Source organism: Bufo bufo, chromosome 3, assembly GCF_905171765.1.
Source record: "Bufo bufo chromosome 3, aBufBuf1.1, whole genome shotgun sequence".
Lineage (NCBI taxonomy): Eukaryota > Metazoa > Chordata > Amphibia > Anura > Bufonidae > Bufo > Bufo bufo.
In genome coordinates this window covers 79,359,990-79,383,324 of record NC_053391.1, presented here as the reverse complement: position 1 = coordinate 79,383,324, position 23,335 = coordinate 79,359,990, and the positions used below count along the sequence as shown (strand labels likewise).

At 48.7% G+C, this 23,335-nt stretch overlaps 1 protein-coding gene across 1 annotated transcript in view; it reads right to left on the bottom strand.

Annotated features, from left to right (window-relative positions):
* Window positions 1-23,335, bottom strand: part of ZNF654 (zinc finger protein 654) — a 66,120-nt gene that overhangs the window by 10,728 nt on the left and 32,057 nt on the right. The window contains exon 8 of the mRNA XM_040423252.1: window positions 19,225-21,448. Within this exon, the coding sequence (XP_040279186.1) occupies window positions 19,225-21,448 (2,224 nt within the window). The remainder of the gene's footprint in view (window positions 1-19,224; window positions 21,449-23,335) is intronic.

Genomic DNA, 23,335 nt, shown 5'->3' with positions numbered 1-23,335 from the left:
TAGAATTACAGCAGGGAGGAAGCTAGTGTCTAAAATGTATGAATGTTTGTTACATTAAAAGACTAAGGGAAAAGCAACTTCTAGTCTAATGCATAAATGGAGAGAGGCTATAAACCCTCAGAAAGAAGAGTTCTGGGCATCAGAAATACAGCAAAAAAAATAGGGTCTCAAAGAACTTTTCACATAGGATTACCCAATTCTATATACTAAACCATCTCTATTATTCCCCCGAGAAACTTATGAAATATTATAAACCTAAAGAATTTAGTTGCTTAAAATGTGGGGAAATAGGGGTGGATGATGTCCATATACTTTGGGCGTGTAGAATGATTCAGGAATTCTGGGGACAGGTTAAGGATAAAATAGAGCAGTATCATCAGCTTAAAATACCGAATAAATTTGAGGTTTGTGTACTGGGAGTGATGGATAAAATGGATACCCCTCAACATCAAGAAATTGCATCCAAACTCCTTTTTAAGGCAAGGAAATGTATCATGGGTAGGGATGAGCGAACCCGAACTGTATAGTTCGGGTTCGTACCGAATTGTACGTAAAAATTTACGTAAAAATTCGGGTTCGTTATTCGGCGATTTCTATGGCGCATTTTGAAAGCCTGCAAAGCAGCCAATCAACAAGCGTCATACTACTTGCCCCAAGAGGCCATCACAGCCATGCCTACTATTGGCATGGCTGTGATTGGCCAGTGCAGCATGTGACCCAGCCTCTATTTAAGCTGGAGTCATGTAGCGCCGCCCGTCACTCTGCTCTGATCAGTGTAGGGAGAGGATGCAGCTGCTGTTAGGGCGAGATTAGGCAGGGATTTACTCAGCAAAAACACTTAATGAAGTGATCGATCTACAGCTGTGAATCATTCAACTTCTGCTAGTTAATTGCTCACTGTTTTTAGGCTGCCCAGAGCGTTTTTCTGTCACTGTTTTCTGGGGTGATCGGCGGCCATTTTGTGTCTTGTGGTGCGCCAGCACAAGCTGCCACCAAGTCCATTTAACCATCAGTAGTAGTTTTTTTCACCCCTAGAAACTCAGGATAGAATTTTCTATATTTTATTGAGGGGTGAAATTCACTTGCAAAAATAGCAATCCCCTAAATCTGGTGTTCCAGCTGTGGCTAGCCAAGTGTAATACTATCTGCTGTCTGGCAAAGGATATATTTTTTTTCTGGGGTGAAATTCTATTCCCATAATAGCAATACCCTAAATCAGTGGTTTCTGCTGTTGCAGGCAAAGTGTAAATCTGTCCGTAAAAGGGTATATTACACAAAGTGTTAAATTACCATTGCTGATAGCATAAGCCTTTAAAATTTGCACGCACTATTGTGCATCTCATAGTGTATTTCTGTCCGTAAAAGGGTATATTACACACAAGGTGTAAATACAAGTGCTGATAGGGTCGTCCTCAATAACTTCACACGCTACCGTGCATCTCCAAGTGTATTTCTTTCCGTTAAAGGGTATATTACAATAAGTGTTAAAATACAAGTGCTCAAAGCATAATCCTATATATTTTTTCACATGCTACCTTGCATCTCCAAGTGTAATTCTGTCCGTAAAAGGATACCTTTCATCCAGGGCCTAAATACTAGGCCTACAATTGATATTCCCCTAAATCTGTGGTTACTGCTGTGCCTGTATTAGTGTAATACGGTACATAAATAGATAGCCAGATAGTGTTAGGTGCCTGTAAAAAAAAGGCCTGAATTTGAATTCAATACATTGGGCCAAATAATTTTTTTCTTATTGTGGTGAACGGTAAAAATGAGGAATACATCTAGTAAGGGACGCGGACATGGTCGTGGAGATGTTAGTGGACCCTCTGGTGCTGGGAGAGGACGTGGCCGTTCTGCCACAGCCACACATCCTAGTGAACCAACTACCTCAGGTCCCAGTAGCCGCCAGAATTTACAGCGATATTTGGTGGGGCCCAATCCCGTTCTAAGGATGGTAGGCCTGAGCAGGTACAGGCATTAGTTAATTGGGTGGCCGACAGTGGATCCAGCACGTTCACATTATCTCCCACCCAATCTTCTGCAGAAAGCGCACAGATGGTGCCTGAAAACCAAGCCCATCAGCATGTCACATCACCCCCATGCATATCAGGGAAACTGTCTGAGCCTCAACTTATGCAGCAGTCTCTTATGCTGTTTGAAGACTCTGCTGGCAGGGTTTCCCAAGGGCATCCACCTAGCCCTTCCCCAGCGGTGTAAGACATAGAATGCACTGAGGCACAACCACTTATGTTTCCTGATGATGAAGACATGGGAATACCACCTCAGCACGTCTATGATGACGAAACACAGGTGCCAACTGCTGCGTCTTTCTGCAGTGTGCAGACCGAACAGGTGGACAGGGAGGAAGACAGGGTGGAAGACGATGAGGTCCTAGACCCCACATGGAATGAAGGTCGTGCCACTAACTTTCAGAGTTCAGAGGAAGAGGCAGTGGTGAGACCGAGCCAACAGCGTAGCAAAAGAGGGAGCAGTGGGCAAAAGCAGAACACCCGCCGCCAAGAGAGTTCGCCTGCTACTGGCCACCGCCACCTGGTACCGAGCACCCCAAAGGCAGCTTCAAGGAGTTCCCTGGCGTGGCAGTTCTTCAAACAATGTGCTGACGACAAGACCCGAGTGGTTTGCACGCTGTGCCATCAGAGCCTGAAGCGAGGCATTAACGTTCTGAACCTTAGCACAACCTGCATGACCAGGCATCTGCATGCAAAGCATGAACTGCAGTGGAGTAAACACCTTAAAAACAAGGAACTCACTCAGGCTCCCCCTGCTACCTCTTCTGCTGCTGCCTAGGCCTCTTCCTCCGCCTCTGGAGGAACGTTGGCACCTGCCGCCCAGCAAACAGAGGATGTACCACCAACACCACCACCACCTCCGTCACCAAGCATCTCCACCATGTCACACAGCAGCGTTCAGCTCTCCATCTCACAAACATTTGAGAGAAAGTGTAAATTCCCACCTAGCCACCCTCGATCCCTGGCCCTGAATGCCAGCATTTCTAAACTGCTGGCCTATGAAATGCTGTCATTTAGGCTGGTGGACACAGACAGCTTCAAACAGCTCATGTCGCTTGCTGTCCCACAGTATGTTGTTCCCAGCCACCACTACTTCTCCAAGAGAGCCGTGCCTTCCCTGCACAACCAAGTATCCGATAAAATCAAGTGTGCACTGCGCAACGCCATCTGTGGCAAGGTCCACCTAACCACAGATACGTGGACCAGTAAGCACGGCCAGGGACGCTATATCTCCGTAACTGCACACTGGGTAAATGTAGTGGCGGCTGGGCCCCAGGCGGAGAGCTGTTTGGCGCACGTCCTTCCGCCGCCAAGGATCGCAGGGCAACATTCTTTGCCTCCTGTAGCCTCCTCCTCCTCTTCTTCCACCTGCTCATCCAGTCAGCCACACACCTTCACCACAGCCCGGGGTAAACGTCAGCAGGCCATTCTGAAACTTATATGTTTGGGGGACAGGCCCCACACCGCGCAGGAGTTGTGGCGGAGTATTGAACAACAGACCGACGAGTGGTTGCTGCCGGTGAGCCTCAAACCCGGCCTGGTGGTGTGCGATAATGGGCGAAATCTCGTCGCAGCTCTGGGACTAGCCGGTTTGACACACATCCCTTGCCTGGCGCATGTGCTGAATTTGGTGGTGCAGAAGTTCATTCACAACTACCCCGACATGTCAGAGCTGCTGCATAAAGTGCGGGCCGTCTGTGCGCGCTTCCGGCGTTCACATCCTGCCGCTGGCTCGCCTGTCTGCGCTACAGCGTAACTTCGGCCTTCCCGCTCACCGCCTCATATGCGACGTGCCCAACAGGTGGAACTCCACCTTGCATATGCTGGACAGACTGTGCGAGCAGCAGCAGGCCATAGTGGAGTTTCAGCTGCAGCACGCACGGGTCAGTCGCACTGCGGAACAGAACCACTTCACCACCAATGACTGGGCCTCCATGCGAGACCTGTGTGACCTGTTTCGAGTACTCCACCAACATGGCCAGTGGCGATGACACCGTTATCAGCGTTACAATACCACTTCTATGTCTCCTTGAGAAAACACTTAGGGCGATAATGGAAGAGGAGGTGGCCCAGGAGGAGGAGGAGGGGTCATTTTTAGCACTTTCAGGCCAGTCTCTTAGATCCCCGGTACAAAGACAATGTGCCCACCTTACTTCCTGCACTGGAGCGTGATAGGAAGATGCGCGAGTACAAGCGCACATTGGTAGACGCGCTACTGAGAGCATTCCCAAATGTCACAAGGGAACAAGTGGAAGCCCAAGGCGAAGGCAGAGGAGGAGCAAGAGGTCGCCAACGCAGCTGTGTCACGCCCAGCTCCTCTGAGGGCAGGGTTAGCATGGCAGAGATGTGGAAAAGTTTTGTCACCACGCCACAGCTAACTGCACCACCACCTGATACGGAACGTGTTAGCAGGAGGCAACATTTCACTAACATGGTGGAACAGTACGTGTGCACACCCCTCCACGTACTGACTGATGGTTCGGCCCCATTCAACTTCTGGGTCTCCAAATTGTCCACGTGGCCAGAACTAGCCTTTTATGCCTTGGAGGTGCTGGCCTGCCCGGCGGCCAGCGTTTTGTCTGAACGTGTATTAAGCACGGCAGGGGGCGTCATTACAGACAAACGCAGCCGCCTGTCTACAGCCAATGTGGACAAGCTGACGTTCATAAAAATGAACCAGGCATGGATCCCACAGGACCTGTCCATCCCTTGTGCAGATTAGACATTTATAACTACCTTTCCTTAACCATATATTCTTGTACTCTAGGGCACTTCTTCATTCAATCCTCTTTTTTTTAATTTTACCATTATATTGCGGGGCAACCCTTAGTTGAATGAACCTCTCCTCTGTCTGGGTACCGGGGCCTAAAAATATCTGACAGTGACCTGTTCCAGTGGTGGGTGACATGAAGCCTGATTCTCTGCTATGGGACCTCCCTCTCCAATTGATATTGGTTAATTTTTATTTATTTTCTTTTATTGTAATTAATTTCCCTATCCACATTTGTTTGCAGGGGATTTACCTACAGTTTGCAGCCCTCTAGCCCTTTCCTGGGCTATTTTACAGCCTTTTTAGTGCCGAAAAGTTCGGGTCCCCATTGACTTCAATGGGGTTTGGAACGAAGTTCGGGTCGAGTTCGGATCCCGAACATTTTCGGGAAGTTCGGCCGAACTTCTCAAACCCGAACATCCAGGTGTTCGCTCAACTCTAATCATGGGACATCGGGGAGGTAAGGCTTCCCCCTCGATTAAAGAATGGGAGAGGCGCATAAAAAATGCACTTACTAAAGAAGAATTTCATCTGATAAACATCCAAAAGAAAAATAGATTTGCAAAGCTATGGAAGGTATGGTTAATGTAAGCCTTTCTTCTGATACCCTCGGGTTTTTTTTGGTTACATTTCTCATCTGAGTGGTGGGTCCCCGGGGAAATTATACATATACACACTGTAATGTTAAAGATGATACAATGCCCTGTACAATGTAAGAAAACATATAAAAGAATATTTATAAAAAAATAATAATAATAAAAAAGGGTGAAATTCTGGCAAGACTGGAGGTGAATTTGTTGCACCGGTTGGGCCCGGTCCATCACTGGGAGATTAAGGCCTCTTTCACACGGGCGTCCTGGATTTGCTGCGTGTGCATTGCGGGAAAACTGCGCGAGTAGGCATGCAATTTCAGGTCAGTTTTGACTGCGATTGTGGTCCGATGTTTCGGGATTTTTCCACCCAAGTGCAATGCGCTTTGCACGCGTGTGAGAAAAAAAACTGAATGTGGTACCCAGACCCGAACCCAGACTTCTTCACTCAAGTTCGGGTTTGGTTTAAGTGTTCTATTCATTTTATTATTTTTCCCAATAACATGGTTATAAGGGAAAATAATAGCATTCTTAATACAGAATGCTTAGTGAAATGTGCCTTGAGGGGTTAAAAAATACAAAATTAACTCACCTTATCCAATTGATCGCGCATCTGGCATCATCTTCTTGCTTCTTCGATCAGGACCTGCAAAATGACCTTTGATGACGTAATCGGTGAGCGCTGTGACGTCAGCGCAGGTCCTGCTGAATGAAGATAGAAATCACGAGCGCGATTATGTAATCAAAAGGTCCTTTTGCAGGTCCTGAAAGAAGCAAGACTACTATGCCAGTTGCGCGAACAAGAGGATAAGGTGAATTTTTTATATATTTTTTTTTAAACCCCTCAAGGCACATTTTACTAAGCATTCTGTATTAAGAATAATATTATTTTCCCTTATAACAATGTTATAAGGTAAAATAATACAGTGAATACACTTTAACCACCTCCGGACCGCCTAACGCAGGATCGCGTTCCGGAGGTGGCAGCCCTGCGCAGAGTCCCGCATATATGCGTCATCTCGCGAGACGCGAGATTTCCTGTGAACGCGCGCACACAGGCGCGCGCGCTCACAGGAACGGAAGGTAAGAGAGTTGATCTCCAGCCTGCCAGCGGCGATCGTTCGCTGGCAGGCTGGAGATGTGTTTTTTTTTAACCCCTAACAGGTATATTAGACGCTGTTTTGATAACAGCGTCTAATATACCTGCTACCTGGTCCTCTGGTGGTCCCCTTTGTTTGGATCGACCACCAGAGGACACAGGTAGCTCAGTAAAGTAGCACCAAGCACCACTACACTACACTACACCCCTCCCCCCGTCACTTATTAACCCCTTATTCACCCCTGATCACCCCATATAGACTCCCTGATCACCCCCCTGTCATTGATTACCCCCCTGTCATTGATTACCCCCCTGTCATTGATCAACCCCCTGTAAAGCTCCATTCAGACGTCCGCATGATTTTTACGGATCCACTGATAGATGGATCAGATCCGCAAAACGCATCCGGACGTCTGAATGAAGCCTTACAGGGGCATGATCAATGACTGTGGTGATCACCCCATATAGACTCCCTGATCACCCCCCTGTCATTGATTACCCCCCTGTAAAGCTCCATTCAGATGTCCGCATGATTTTTACGGATGCACTGATAGATGGATCGGATCCGCAAAACGCATCCGGACGTCTGAATGAAGCCTTACAGGGGCATGATCAATGACTGTGGTTATCACCCCATATAGACTCCCTGATCACCCCCCTGTCATTGATCACCCCCCCTGTCATTGATTACCCCCCTGTAAAGCTCCATTCAGATGTCCGCATGATTTTTACGGATGCACTGATAGATGGATCGGATCCGCAAAACGCATACGGACGTCTGAATGAAGCCTTACACGGGCGTGATCAATGACTGTGGTTATCACCCCATATAGACTCCCTGATCACCCCCCTGTCATTGATCACCCCCCTGTCATTGATCACCCTCTGTAAGGCTCCATTCAGACATTTTTTTGGCCCAAGTTAGCGGAATTATTTTTTTTTTTTTCTTACAAAGTCTCATATTCCACTAACTTGTGTCAAAAAATAAAATCTCACATGAACTCACCATACCCCTCACGGAATCCAAAATGCGTAAAATTTTTTAGACATTTATATTCCAGACTTCTTCTCACGCTTTAGGGCCCCTAGAATGCCAGGGCAGTATAAATACCCCACATGTGACCCCATTTCGGAAAGAAGACACCCCCAGGTATTCCGTGAGGGGCATATTGAGTCCATGAAAGATTGAAATTTTTGTCCCAAGTTAGCGGAACGGGAGACTTTGTGAGAAAAAAAATTAAAAATATCAATTTCCGCTAACTTGTGCCAAAAAAAAAAAATTCCGATGAACTCGCCATGCCCCTCATTGAATACCTTGGGGTGTCTTCTTTCCAAAATGGGGTCACATGTGGGGTATTTATACTGCCCTGGCATTCTAGGGGCCCCAAAGCGTGAGAAGAAGTCTGGTATCCAAATGTCTAAAAATGCCCTCCTAAAAGGAATTTGGGCACCTTTGCGCATCTAGGTTGCAAAAAAGTGTCACACATCTGGTATCGCCGTACTCAGGAGAAGTTGGGGAATGTGTTTTGGGGTGTCATTTTACATATACCCATGCTGGGTGAGATAAATATCTTGGTCAAATGCCAACTTTGTATAAAAAAATGGGAAAAGTTGTCTTTTGCCAAGATATTTCTCTCACCCAGCAAGGGTATATGTAAAATGACACCCCAAAACACATTCCCCAACTTCTCCTGAATACGGCGATACCACATGTGTGAAGCTTTTTTGCAGCCTAGGTGGGCAAAGGGGCCCATATTCCAAAGAGCACCTTTAGGATTTCACAGGTCATTTACCTACTTACCACACATTAGGGCCCCTGGAAAATGCCAGGGCAGTATAACTACCCCACAAGTGACCCCATTTTGGAAAGAAGACACCCCAAGGTATTCCGTGAGGGGCATGGCGAGTTCCTAGAATTTTTTATTTTTTGTCACAAGTTAGTGGAAAAACGAGATTTTTGTATAACTTACCAGTAAAATCTCTTTCTCGCTCTTTCCTTGGGGGACACAGAAGACCTTGGGTATAGCTCATCTCCATAGGAGGCGTGACACTAAGTGAAGACTGTTAAGCCCCTCCTCCACAGCTATACCCTCAGCCTGGAGAGAGAGAGACTCTACCAGTTGCGTGTCCAAGTAGTGAGAAAAGGCAAAGTCCAACAAGGAACCAACAAGCCAACTACCCAAACGGGTAACAAAAACTCGGAAACCGTGCAGAGAAAAAACAATGAATGGGTGGGTGCTGTGTCCCCCAAGGAAAGAGCGAGAAAGAGATTTTACTGGTAAGTTATACAAAAATCTCGTTTTCTCGCCCAGTTTCCTTGGGGGACACAGAAGACCTTGGGACGTTCAAAAGCAGTCCAAAAGGGGGAGGGACCACAGCACCAAGGTGAAGCACCCGAAAGGCGTCAATGAACCGCCGCCTGCAGACCCAGGCGGGCCAAGGCAGCATCTGCCAAAGCCAGAGTATGCACCCTGTAGAACTCGGTAAGGCGTGCAAGGAAGACCTGTGGCCGCCTTGCCCAAATGCATGGCCGAAGCCCAATGCCTCCGGCCCAGGGGCACCGACCGCTCTGGTGAAATGAACGGTGACACCAAAGACAGAATCCTGCCCTTGGTGCGGTAACCTTAGCAATAGCCAATCTGATCAAGCGGAGGAAAACCACCCTGGAGTCCGTCAACCCTATGCACGGACCTCCTGGAAACCCAAGAGGCCGAACGTCGACAAGAGTCGGAGATCTCCAAGTAAAAAACGGCAAGGTCCAAACAACGTCCAAATCGGTGAAGTGTTGAAGCGAAAGGCAAACACCACCTTCGGAAGGAAGAAACGGGATGTAGAACAGCCCTGTCCTGGGAAAAGATAGAAGGCTCGTAACAAAAAAGGGGCCATTCAGGCACCCGTCAGAGACACGACTGATACGGAAACACAACCGTACAGGACAGAAGGGGTAGAGAGAACTTCTGTAACGGCTCCAAGGACAAGATTGGAGCGCCGAGAGCTCAGTATATAGTCCCCAGGGCGGTACCGAAGGACAGTACAGAGGAACCAAAGAGCCACTCCGAGGAAGAAGGTCTTGACAGGCCAGAGGGCCGGGGAACGCTGGAAGAGGAAGAACAGCGCAGACACTTAACACCTCAAGTAACGGAGTCCCAGTCCCAGGTCCAGGCCGGACTGGAAAAAGACAGAACCATGGGGAGAGAAATTCAGAGTGGGGAATGCACAGCTTCCCACAGAACCCCAGACAAAAAACCCTAAGTCTTACGACAGATCCTGGACGAAACACAGCCAGGAGCGGACAGTAGCGAACTCGCTGGAGTCGCCTGGCAAGCGGGAAAAAACCCAATGAGATCAGGCGCAGACCAGTAACACGGGCAGAAGGGTCAACAAAACTGGTCCCGTCGGCCCTCGAGCAACGTTGTCCCATATCCACCCGAGTGGGGGAGCAGAAGGACAGACGGAAAGGAACCAAAGGATCCGCCAGATGCCAGGACAAAACAGGCTAAAGTCCATGCTGATGTAGCCACGTTCTACAGTTCCGGTGTGGGAGATCAAAGGACAATCTGGACCGAAAGGTAGTCCCCCCAAGTTACCGAGAAGGTAAGTCTACAGCAGGACCATTGTCTTAGAATGGACCACGCAATCTGCACTCAGCGGGAGGACAGAATGCGGTAGACTCGGTAAATAGGCACACAGCTAATACAGCCAGTGTGAACAAGGGAGACAGTACGAGGCCAAAAGGAACACCGGAACCATCCACATGAACAACCATGCTCTCCCCAGAGGGGAGGACAGTGAAAGAACAGCCTCTGAAGTCTGGCGGGAAGCCACATCGGAGTGATCTGTACCGAGCGGGAGCCGAACAGAGCCGGCGAGATAAGGTAGTCGAGACAGAGGCCGGCATAACACCCTCCAATCGAAAGGAGGAGGAGTGGGCAACAGGGAAGCCATAGGACAGCTCAAAAGCAGAACCCGCTACACTGTGAGACGCCCGGTTCACCGCCTCGCAGAAGGCGAACACCCTGAAGAACCCAAGGCGGAGGTCCTCCGGACCTGGGTAATCGAGCACCCAAGAGAAGTTGGGTGACCTTCCCGAGAAGAGCTGCCCGAACCTGGTAGCAGATCAGACTGAAACGTAGAGGCGCCAAGAGGAAGGACTCATACCACACTGCATCCGAAGAGGAGGGAATTGCAGCAGGCAAGGGAACCGCAGTCCTGCCAGAGCCAACAAAGAATTCCAGGGGCGCTGCAGACAACAGCACTCTCGACCAGGTGACCACTAGCGCAGGAAGCAATGCCGCGGAAGGACGAATGGGCATGCATCTAGGACTCACGAACACTCCCTGGGATGAAAGGCCAACTAAATGAATGAGTACCACCCAGCTCGGTGCAGCAGAGAGCAATAGAGCCTGTCCGGGTCAGGTGGACAGAATGAACTCCTTAGAGACGAGTGCAAGGCTTGCGGCAAGCATCGTATCCCAAGAAAACAAAAGTATGCCGCAGGAAGCAGGTGAGGCATACGTACGAGCAGCCCCGTAAGCAGTGAGAAGGCCAACCCACCTAGAAAAAGGGGGGCTCACCACAGAGTGCCACAGCATGTACGGAATTGCAAAATGCAACCTGAAAGGGAGTTATGCACAAGCCTAGTATAGCATGCGATGGAACGCAATCAGTCCGCCCCGAAAGGGGGGAAATTGTACCTGGCGAACTGCAGTCGGCAAGAGTGCAAAGGCCCGTCCCAAAAGGGAGTGATGCTTAAGGCCGTACCTACTTCAGAGAAGCAGGACATACCCTATAATCCAGCAGGAACGCAGGAGGTCCACCTAGTGAAAGGGGAACATGCACAGGGTTATCCTAGCATTAAGTGAGTGTGCAATAATACACCCAACACTGAACTCAGCGAGAGTGCAACTACTCTGCCAATGAAGGGGGACATGTACAAGTGCAGCGCAGCCATACAAGGACAGCCGTGAATCTCATGAACGTGCCAAATTCTGCCCCTGGAATGAGGGGTGGTCACGCACAAGGCCAGCACCGTATCCAATGGAAGTGCAAGCGTTCCACCCATTTGTTAGAGGGCCATTCTCATGGCCAGCAATGTATCCGGTGAGAGAGTGTAGCATGCCGCCCAGAAAAAGGGGAGTAATGCACATGGCCAGCATCTCATCCAGGGAGAGTGCGAGCACCCCGCCATGTATGGGAGTCATAAACATGGCCAGCAACGTACTGGCGAGAGATAAACACAGTCAGTGAGAACGTGTGTATGTCGCCTGAGGAAGGAAGGCATGCCCCTGGCTGGCAGCAAATCCAGCGAGAGTGCGTACACCGCCCACGGAAGAGGGGTCATGCATATGGCGGATCCAGCAAGAGTGCAAGCACCCCGCCATGTATGGGGTACATGCACATGGCCAGCAACGTACCTGCGAGGAAACAACCACAGACAGAGGGATGTATGTATGCTGCCTGAGGGAAGGAGGCATACCCAAGGCCGGCAGGGAATCCAATGAGAGTGCAGCATACCGCCTATGAAATGGCCGGCAGCGAAACCAGTGAGAGTGCAGCATAGTAACATAGTACATAACATAGTACATAAGTACATCATAGCACATCAGTGAGAGTGCAGCATTCCGCCTATGAAAGGGGGTCGTGCACATAGCCAGTACCGTATACGGTGAGAGTGCAGTATTCCGCCTAAAAAGGGGGTCATGCACATGATCGGCAACAGATCCAGTGAGAGTGTAGCGTTCCGCCCATGGAAGGGGGTCACGCACATGTCCGGCAGCGAATCCAGTGAGAGTGCAGCGTTCCGCCTAGAGAAGGGGGTCACGCACATGGCCGGCAGCGAATGCAGTGAGAGTGCAGCGTTCCGCCTAGAGAAGGGGGTCACGCACATGGCCGGCAGCAAATCCAGAGAGAGTGCAGCGTTCCGCTTATGGAAGGGGGTCGTGCACATGGCCAGCACCGTATCCGGTGAAGGTGCAGTATTCCGCCTAAGAAGGGGGTCATGCACAGCCAGCAGCCAGGGAGAGTGCAGTATCCCGCCTAGGAGGGGGGGGGGGGGGGGGGGGTGCACATGGCAGGCACCATAACTGGAGCGCAACACCATACCGCCTGTGGAAAGAGGTCATGCAAATAATCATCATTTTCCGCTAACTTGTGACAAAAAATAAAAAGTTCTATGAACTCACTATGCCCATCAGCGAATACCTTAGGTTTGTGTACTTTCCGAAATGGGGTCATTTGTGGGGTGTTTGTACTGTCTGGCCATTGTAGAACCTCAGGAAACATGACAGGTGCTCAGAAAGTCAGAGCTGCTTCAAAAAGCTGAAATTCACATTTTTGTACCATAGTTTGTAAACGCTATAACTTTTACCCAAACCATTTTTTTTTTTACCCAAACATTTTTTTTTTATCAAAGACATGTAGAAAAATAAATTTAGAGCTAAATTTATATATGGATCTCGTTTTTTTTGCAAAATTCTACAACTGAAAGTGAAAAGTCGATTAATAACTAAAAAAGTAAAAATGTCAGCAGCAATGAAATACCACCAAATGAAAGCTCTATTAGTGAGAAGAAAAGGAGGTAAAATTCATTTGGGTGGTAAAAAATTCATTTGACCGAGCAATAAACGGTGAAAGTAGTGTAAGTCAGAAGTGTAAAAAGTGGCCTGGTCTTTCAGGGTGTTTAAGCACTGGGGGCTGAGGTGGTTAATGGGGTCCGGGGTTGCTTTCATCCCTATAATCTCCTAGCAACCATGTGTGAAAATCGCACCGCATCTGTACTTGCTTGCAACTTTCACGCAGATTCATTCATTTCTATGGGGCCTGCGTTGCGTGGAAAACGCAGAATATAAAACATGCTGCGATTTTAACACAACGCACAAGTGATGCGTGAAAAATCACTGCTCATCTGCACAGCACCATTGAAGTGAATGAGTCCGTATTCAGTGCGGGTGCAATGCATTCACCTCATGCATTGCACCCGCACGGAATTCTCGCCCGTGTTAAAGGGGCCTTAACCGGCTGAACCCGCGAGACCTCAGTATTCTGATAGGTTACACAGGTTGCAAAAATAGCTGCAGCCTGATGTGCCGAGTTCCACTGCTATGCTGGACAGTATTGGCTGATGTATTCTGGAGGGCTTTGCCGTACCCACTCCAGCACTGGATCAGCCAGGTGTCTCCTAGTAATGCCCTTGAGATGGTCGACCTGGTAGAGCGCTATGAGGCTACCAGGACTCTACAAGGGGGTTCTTTTGGGAAGGAGTAGTGAAACCCCGGAAATCTCCACCCCAAAGCCGGCGACTGGTGCCAGCAAAACCCACCCGGGATATACCCCCTACAGACCTAGCTCCGATAGTGTGCTGGCGGTGTCAGGAGCCTGGCCACATAAGGGCCGACTGTCCCCATCGGGGCGAACCGATGGATACTAACTATGGCTACCGCCACTCCTCGTATGCCAGGAAGCTGTGTGCAACAGGTACCCCAGAAACTATAGACAATAGCCACCTGTGCCAGGTGGAAGTGGGAAACACTCTGGCGGTAGCTCTGCTGGACTCAGGGAGTCTGGTGTCCCTGGTAAGAGCTTCCCTGGTGCAGCCCACAGAGTATACTGGCCAAAAAGTAAGGTTCGTGTGCATCCATGGAGACTTAAAGGACTATCCCACCGCCCTTGTGACTCGTGAGGTGGACATCGCTACCAATTTACATTATGAACTCATAATAGGATGAGACTTCCCAGCACTCTGGCCTGCTATGAGAGTGAATGATACCCATGGGACAGGGGTAACCCTAGCAGAGTGGCCCGGCTCGGGGGGGGGGGGGGGCGGCAAGGGGGGACCAGAACCCTGGGAACCTGAGACCGAAGGGCCAGCGGTAGGGGTAAACGCCACTTCAGTGGAAGAAGGGGGGAGACAACCCTGCTAAGTGTGAAGGTGGGAGACATGGAGGACTTGCCGCCAGGTCCTGAATTGGCAGACCTCAATGGCTTCGGGGATAATTTTGGTACCGCCCAACGTCGGGACCCAAACCTATCCCGCGCCTGGGAAAATGTGTTAATAGTAGATGGTGAACCAACTACGGGGTTACCTATTGAACAATTGGTTGTCCCCAAGGCTTATCGCAAGCTTGTGTTAGATCTAGCCCACCAACACTTTCTCGGGGGGTCACCTGGGGCTGTAGAAAACTCAGGATCGTATTCTACAGCGGTTTTACTGGCCCAGCATATTCAAAGACGTGGAAGAGTTTTGTAAGTCTTGCCGACCTGCCAGATAACTAGCCCCCAGCCACATTTCCATAGTCCCCTAGTACCTCTCCCAACTATTGAAGTACTGATTGACCGAATAGCTATGGACCTCATAGGCCCAGTACCGAAGTCCGCCAGAGGGCATCAACACATCTTAGTCATTCTAGACTACGCCACTCGGTACCCAGAGGCAGTGCCACTGCGACATACCTTGGCCGAACTCATAGGGTTCTGACCGACCAAGGGATCCCTTTTATGTCCAAGGTGATGAGGGAGCTCTAAGTTGCTGCACATGAAAAACTGCGGACGTCCGTTTACCATCCACAAACGGACGGTCTGATAGAACGGTTTAACCAAACATAAAAAATATATGTTGAAAAAGGTAGTGTCTAAAGATGGGAAGGATTAGGACCTTCTTCCGCCCTATCTCATGTTTGCAGTGCGAGAGGTGCCCCAGGCCTCTACTGGGTTCTCGCCCTTCAAACTGCTATATGGCAGACACCCTCGTGGTCACGTGGACGTGGCCAAAGAGGCATGGGAACAACAACCCACTCCTCATAAAAGTGTCATTGAGTACTTTACCCAGATGCAAAATTGATAGAAACAGTGTTGCCTCTCGTTAGGGAGCATATGGAGGCAGCTCAGCGAGCCCAGAATCAGGTCTATAATCGGCAGGCTTGGGTCCAGATCTTTAACCCTGGTGATTGGGTTTTGGTTCTGGTGACGACCGTGGACAGTAAGTTCCTGGCTAGGTGGCAGGGGCCCTACGAGGTACTCGAGAAAATTGAAGATGTAAACTACAAGGTACAACAGCCAGGGCAGTGAAAGCCAGAGCAGGTTTACCATGTGAATTTACTCAAACCGTGGAGATAGGGAAACCTGTACAGAAGACAGCACGCGGCTGGGTTTTCTAGGATAAGAGGTACCGGCCCCTCTGTCTGATGCAAGAGACTCAGGAGGCAATGGAGTTCGTTAGTCGGAACACGAATGTGTTCTCAGACCTCCCTGGACGCACTTCCATAATCCAGGATGACACTGTCACTGAGCCTCAGGCAAAAGTCTGATTTAGGGTCCATTCACACGTCCGCAACCGTTCCGCAATTTTGCGGAACGGGTGTGGACCCATTCATTCTCTATGGGCCCGGACGTGAACGCAACCCCGAACTTTCGGGTTTCGGCCCCGAACTTCCAGTCCGCAGCTCCGCAAAAGATAGAACATGTCCTATTCTTGTCCAGGGCATTTCTATAGCGGGTGCCAGCCGGTTGTGTTGCGGATCCGCAACACACCACGGACGTGTGAATGGACCCTAAAACCATACCGGGTGCCCGAGGCTTGGCGACAAGCCATATCGGAGGAGGTGCAGCTAATGTTGCAGCTAGAAGTCATTGAGGAATCAAAAAGTGAGTGGGCCAGTCCTATGGTATTGATAACCCAAGCCGGATGGGGCGTTGCGGTTTTGTAACAATTTTCGAAAATTAAACGAGGTTTCCAAATTCGATGCGTATCCCATGCCCCGGGTGGATGAGCTCATCAAGAGGTTAGGACAAGCCCGGTTTTTTTCTGTTTTGGACCTCACGAAAGGGTACTGGCAGGTGCCCTTAACGGAGGCTGCCAAACAGAAAACTGCCTTCATCACACCTGGGGGGCTGTATCAATATAAGGTCTTACCAGTTTGTCTACATGGTGCCCCTGCCACTTTTCGGCAGCTAATAAACATCGTGCTTCGTCCACATAGTCGGTACGCTTCGGCTTACCTGGACAATATTGTCATCCACAGTACAGACTGGGAAAGTCACCTACCCAAAGTGCAGGCTGTAGTGGACTCCCTTCGGAAAGCTGGCCTAACAGTTAATCCAAAAAAATGTGCAATAGGGTTAGAAGAGACTAAGTACCTGGGGCATGTCATTGGGCGCAGAGTCATCAAACCCCAATCGAACAAAATAGAGGCGATACGGAATTGGCCCCAACCTGTCACCACTAGGCAAATAAAGTCATTCCTGGGAATGGTGGGCTATTACATGAGGTTTGTTCCCCACTTTGCTACTCTAGCCGCGCCCTTGACTGGACTCTTGAAGGGACACAAGTCAATGATGGTTCGCTGGGATGATCGGGCGGAAGAGGCTTTTTCCACTTTGAAGTCGGCCCTGTGCGGGTCACCGATTTTGGTGACTCCCGACTTCAATAGGGAGTTTGTAGTAGGGATCGACCGATACCGATACTTTGTGAACTTTCAGGCCGATAGCCGATAATTTATACCGATATTCTGGGAATTTTCATTTTTGAGAAAAAAATAATTTCCTACACAAATCTGCTGAAAATTATTTTGTTTATTGTTAACGTGTATTATTTTTTTTTTTGTAAATCTTTTTCATTTATACTTAATATTTTTGTGTGTTTTTTTTTTTTTTTTACTAACTTTTAGCCCCCTTAGGGACTAGAACCCTTGTCCTATTCACCCTGATAGATCTCTATCGGGGTGAATAGGACATCACACTGTCCCTGCTGCTCTGTGCACACAGCAGCAGGGAGCTGACTATGGCAGCCAGGGCTTCAATAGCGTCCTGGCTGCCATGGTAACCGATCGGAGCCCCAGGTTTACACAGCTGGGGCTCCGATCGGAGGAGGAGGGGAGAGGGGACCCTGTGGCCACTGCCACCAATAATACTGGGTTGGGGGGCGCACTGCGCCACCAATGTTTTTACTATTGGGATGGGGGTGGGGGCGCACTGCGCCACCAATGATTAATACTGGGGGGCGCACTGCGCCACCAATGAAGATAAGTCTTTCATTAATTCATATACAGGAGGCGGGAACTGGCTGCAGAATCACATAGCCGGCTCCCGACCTCTATGAGCGGTAGCTGTGATCCGCGGCACCTAAGGGGTTAACTACCGCAGATCGCAGCTACCGCTCAGAGGTCGGGAGCCGGCTATGTGATTCTGCAGCCAGCTCCCGCCTCCTGTATATGAATTAATGAAAGACTTATCTTCATTGGTGGCGCAGCGGCCACAGCCCCTCCCCTCCTCTTGTACTTCTTCCTCACTGGCGGCAGCAGCATCACAGGGGGAGGAGACACTGCTTCCTTCTCCTCTGTGCTGCTGAGGGAACACAGAGCGCTGAGAGCAGCGCGTTCTGTGTTCCCAATACGTTATCGGTATATCGGCAAAATAGATACCGATAACGTTCAAAATCCTCAATATCGGCCGATAATATCGGTAAAACCGATAATCGGTCGATCCCTAGTTTGTAGTACAGACCGATGCCTCCGAGGTAGGCCTCAGTGCTGTACTGTCTCAGGAAGTCAACAGGGAGGAGCATCCCGTTGTCTTTCTCAGCCCGTAAGCTCACCCCAGCCGAGACCAGGTATAGTATAGAGGAGAAACAGTGCCTGGCTATCAAGTGGGCACTAGAATCTCTCCGCTATTATTTATTGGGGAGAAAATTCCGCCTGGTGACTGAACACTCCCCTCTCAAGTGGATAAGCCAGGCCAAGGACAGAAATGCCTGGGTCACCAGATGGTTTCTCTCCCTACAAAACTAAGTTTTCGGTGGAACACAGGGCAGGCCGGCTACAGCGAAACGCAGATGCCCTGTCCCAGGTACACTGTCTGACGTTTGTTCACCCCCTCAGGGTTTAACAAAAAGGGGAGGGGTGGGGGGTGTATGTGACACAGTGAGGTTTGGTCTTGGAAAACAGGTATTTTCCTCCCAGCATGTGCTGCTGGGCTGATTTACAGCCAGGGGAGGTCAAAGGAATTTAAAATCCGGGCCGGGTTTTGGCAGCACCTGGCTGTCCTTAAATAGGCAGCTGGGCTTAGAAGCCAGGATCTGGATGAAGCCATGCTACCTGTTTGGCGTGAAAACAGGTTGGTGCTGCTGTCAGCAAGGACTCTGAGGCAGAATTGCCACATTATGTGAATTACCACCAACACCACAAGGTGACTTTTTGTTTGAGTATGACTTTGTTTTGTCACTTGCCTAAAGTGTGAATAAAACACTGAACTGTTTTGATCCAAAGAACTTGTTTGACATCTATACTGCGTCCGCTAATCCTGTCTACCATAGCGAGTCCCTACAAAATCTATATAAAAAATAAAGAAAAATAAATAAATATTATTATATATAAACATTGATAAACTCCACGGCACATCCAGAGGTAGCAAAAGTAACAAAAATATTCACCAGACATACAGCAACGTTTCAATCCACTCAGTGGGATCTTTCTAGGCTTGAGAAAGATCCCACTGAGTGGACTGAAACGTTGCTGTATGTCTGGTGAATAAATATTTGTTACTTTTGCTACCTCTGGATGTGCCGTGGAGTTTATCAATTTTTGTAAGTAAGGTGGGTGGATCGCCCCCACAGCCGCTGGCACCCTACCATACTAATTTCTTTGGAGCCCTTTTTCTGTGCTGCCCTTGTTTTGCAAATACAAATATATACACACATACATATATACACACACACACACACTTACTGTACATCCAACTTACTTTCATCATCTGAGTCAAAACCAAAGTACAGCTGACACTTCTTTTGTGCTAGATGCTGCTCAAGCGCTTCAGAGCTACAGTAATTAGTTAGGCACTTCCCACATCTCCATTTCTCTACTGGGGGTTCAGATACCGTATGGTTTTCAGAAGTAAGTTCCAGTTCATTTTTCCTGCGTTTTGGCATACTAATGTACTGTTCGTCTAGGTAACTGGGTGGCAATGGTCTACTAAATGGCCGCACTCCCACTGTGCCATACGCATTGGAGAAAGTGACCGGATTTTGTTTAGCCTGTGCTGTTGGTGCAGTCTCTTGCACGGCGTCTGGGTCTGGTGGATAACTTTCCGTCTCCCTCTCTACAGTTGCAGTTTCTACCACAGCACTCGGCTCCTGAGCCAAGTGTCCATTGAGGCCATGTTCCTCAGGAGCAGCACCCTGGTTATCTTCAGGAATTGGATCCTGCCCAACATCACAGCTAGTTTGGAGGACCTCCTTGGCCAAGTGTACTTCACCATGAAGTTTTTTCTCTGCTTGTTTATAGGTCTTTGGTTCTGCTATTTCCTTTCTCGATTTCCAGATGGGAATGTGCAGGTCTGGAGCTTCCTCTTGCCGAGGGGGTTCTTCTGTTTTGCTAGAAGGTGAAGACACGTCAGGTTGAGGTTCTAAGCTTCCACTGTCCTCTTGGGGAACATGAACAGTTTCTAGCGGCTCTGTGTTGGGTACAGAAGTAGTATTATCTAATGGGATTTGTTCATAGTGCAGAGCTTCGTGCTCATAAAGGGAAGAAAGCTCATCAAAAATTTCTGGACAGTTCGTATAACCGCACTGAACTTCAAGAGTCTCGTGGCTTTGCTGATGTTCAATGAGTTGACCTGAAAACTTGTAGCGCTGATTGCAATTCAACTGCAGGCAGAAATAGACATTGGGGTAAGCGTGCCTATTTAGGTGGTCAAAGAAATGTCTGCAGTTTACAAACATCCTCTGGCAGTAGCGGCATTTGCTTTTGTTCCATGTCATAAGGTGCTGCTGCACCTTCACATCAAATGGGTGCGCTTTCCGTGCATGCTTGTTCAAGGTTCTTACCTTCTGGAAAACCCGATGACAGTCCTGAGATGGGCACTGAAAAGTAACCTGACTATCGACAACCGGGTCGAATTTACAAAATAAAGAGCCATTTATTTTAACACCCTGACCCGTATCTCTGCCGGCATCGTCTTCTACGGCTTGCATTTCACCTAGTGCAGTCGTCTCGTCTGAATTGCTTACGTCGGTGGAGCACGAAGTCTGTGTAGCTGTGGAATCATTTACGTTGCCTCCGTTATGGTCCATGGTGTGGTTTCGACCAGGAATGATATGCTCACTGTCCATTAAGTCCTGGTTGGAATTTCCAGTCTCTGAAGATGACGTTTCTAAAGAATTCGCCTTGTTTGTATCTGAGTACCCAGGGGATGGGTCTGAGGAAGCTTTAAGAGAATTTCCTGCTGGGTGCCTTTGCATTTTCTTTAGGTGATGTTTTAGGTGCCTAAGCATGGACACTTTATTCCTGATCTTCCGGGCACATACAACACATGAAAACCAGCCTTTTTGGTGGTGGGTCTGTGCATGTCTGAGTATGTGACCACCCAAGAACTCTCTATTACACAAAGTACAATGATGCCTGGGTGTATTTGTATCCATCTTATGGGGGGTGAAGACAGTATGGTTCTTCCTAGGCTCTGATGAGACTCTATACCTGCTGCGGCTTTCTTTGTGCTTCTGTTCACCATTATGTAATGGTGTCACGGCGCCATCCAAAGGCAAACTCTTCTGATCAACAACAATATCCACAGCATCGGACTTCGGTAAAACCAGTGCAGCATCGTCTCCCAGCAGAGCGGCACAGTTTGTTTGGATCATTGAGAAATTCCAAAATTCGGGATCGAATACTAAACCCCTTTTTAATATTGGAAGCAGTTCAAAGCGCACTCGATTCTCCACATAGCTGGCAAACTCATTGTAATCTTCGTCACAGTATCTATACAACCCTTCGACCACCTCATACGATTCTACGGTCCGTTCCAGGAAGAAAACAGACAGAGCACAGATTCTGCAAATCTCCAGGTCCGTGGGTAAAAGATAAGCAATGGTTTTGTAAATTAAGGATTTTGTCTCCGGGTCGCCTTGAAGATCCAGCTGTAACGCGCAGCCACAAAGTTCAACCGACAGCTGCACAGAGCCTTCGCCAATCTGTAAGCAGAAATTAGGGATTAACACAGTCCTAAAAACTTCAGTTTAGAAAAAAAGACAACTGTAGGGGAGATCTAATAACTATATCTATATCTATATATATCTATATATATATCTATCTATCTATATATCTATATATCTATATATATATATCAGGGGTCAGTACAGAGATCTCGCCCATCATCTATTTATCCCCAGGACTGTGACTGTGACGAGGGGACATCCTCTGCGTCTGGAGGAAAGAAGGTTTGTACACAAACATAGAAGAGGATTCTTTACGGTAAGAGCAGTGAGACTATGGAACTCTCTGCCTGAGGAGGTGGTGATGGGGAGTACAATAAAGGAGTTCAAGAGGGGCCTGGATGTATTTCTGGAGTGTAATAATATTACAGGCTATAGCTACTAGAGAGGGGTCGTTGATCCAGGGAGATATTCTGATTGCCTGATTGGAGTCGGGAAGGAATTCCCCCCCCCCCCCCCCCCCCCTCCCCCTCTTAAGTGGGGAAAATTGGCTTCTACCTCACAGGGTTTTTTCCTCTGGATCAACTCTTGCAGAATAACAGGCTGAACTGGATACATGGATGGATGTCTTTTTTCAGCCTTACAAACTATGTTATCATATCAATAAGGTAGGTTATAATAAGCTAGAAAGTAGTAGGGCACACTTTCATTCAGCTGCACATGGAGAGTTTGTATAAACAATGTATTTTATTCAAACAAAATTGTGTATTCTATTACATAAAATCCTTATTAAACATATATAAATCGCAGGCTTTATGGTTCTTATAAAAACGATAAAGGAATATAAAATAAAGAGAAAGGAATGAACCTCCCTGCGCTCCCTAAGTTTAGATGTATGAAAACCAACCCGAATGGGGTGATACCGCAGCTGGAATGTCCTGAAAAGGAGCTGTTGTCCTCCTTGAGGTAAAATAAGAGTAAAAATCAGTGTGTCACCCGTGGGTCGCACTGGACATAAGCGCAGGAAATACAGTCTAAGCGGCTACTGATGTTGGGTGAGAGAGCTAGATTGACTGAGGACGCGATCAGAGTGGGGGGAGGGGAGACAAAATACCGGCAAAGTGCAGCGTCCACCGGCTGTCTCAATAGAGGGGTATGAGGTGAGACTACTAAGGTTGGGAGCATATGAATGGTACCAGTGTAATTCCTACCTGAAAAAGGGTTGGCTTTGGTGTGCGTCCTGCTTGCGATTGATGGAACCTTCTTTCCTATCCTGCTTCTGCGGAGTGTTATAGGTAGAAAACTTCCTTATGGGTTGCCGTGGGCTCTTCTTTCACCTTCTAGCATGAGCGCTGCCCCGGCCGGAAGCAAACGCTCTGCGAGGTGGTTGGTTACTTTGGTTGTCCTAGAAACCGGGTCGGTGACGTCACCTGCGGCAATACTGTAGCCTCCGTAGGACAAAAAACCTTCCTACGCGTTTCGGGGCCCTGACGAAGGAGCCCGCACGGCCCCGAAACGCGTAGGAAGGTTTTTTGTCCTACGGAGGCTACAGTATTGCCGCAGGTGACGTCACCGACCCGGTTTCTAGGACAACCAAAGTAACCAACCACCTCGCAGAGCGTTTGCTTCCGGCCGGGGCAGCGCTCATGCTAGAAGGTGAAAGAAGAGCCCACGGCAACCCATAAGGAAGTTTTCTACCTATAACACTCCGCAGAAGCAGGATAGGAAAGAAGGTTCCATCAATCGCAAGCAGGACGCACACCAAAGCCAACCCCTTTTCAGGTAGGAATTACACTGGTACCATTCATATGCTCCCAACCTTAGTAGTCTCACCTCATACCCCTCTATTGAGACAGCCGGTGGACGCTGCACTTTGCCGGTATTTTGTCTCCCCTCCCCCCACTCTGATCGCGTCCTCAGTCCATC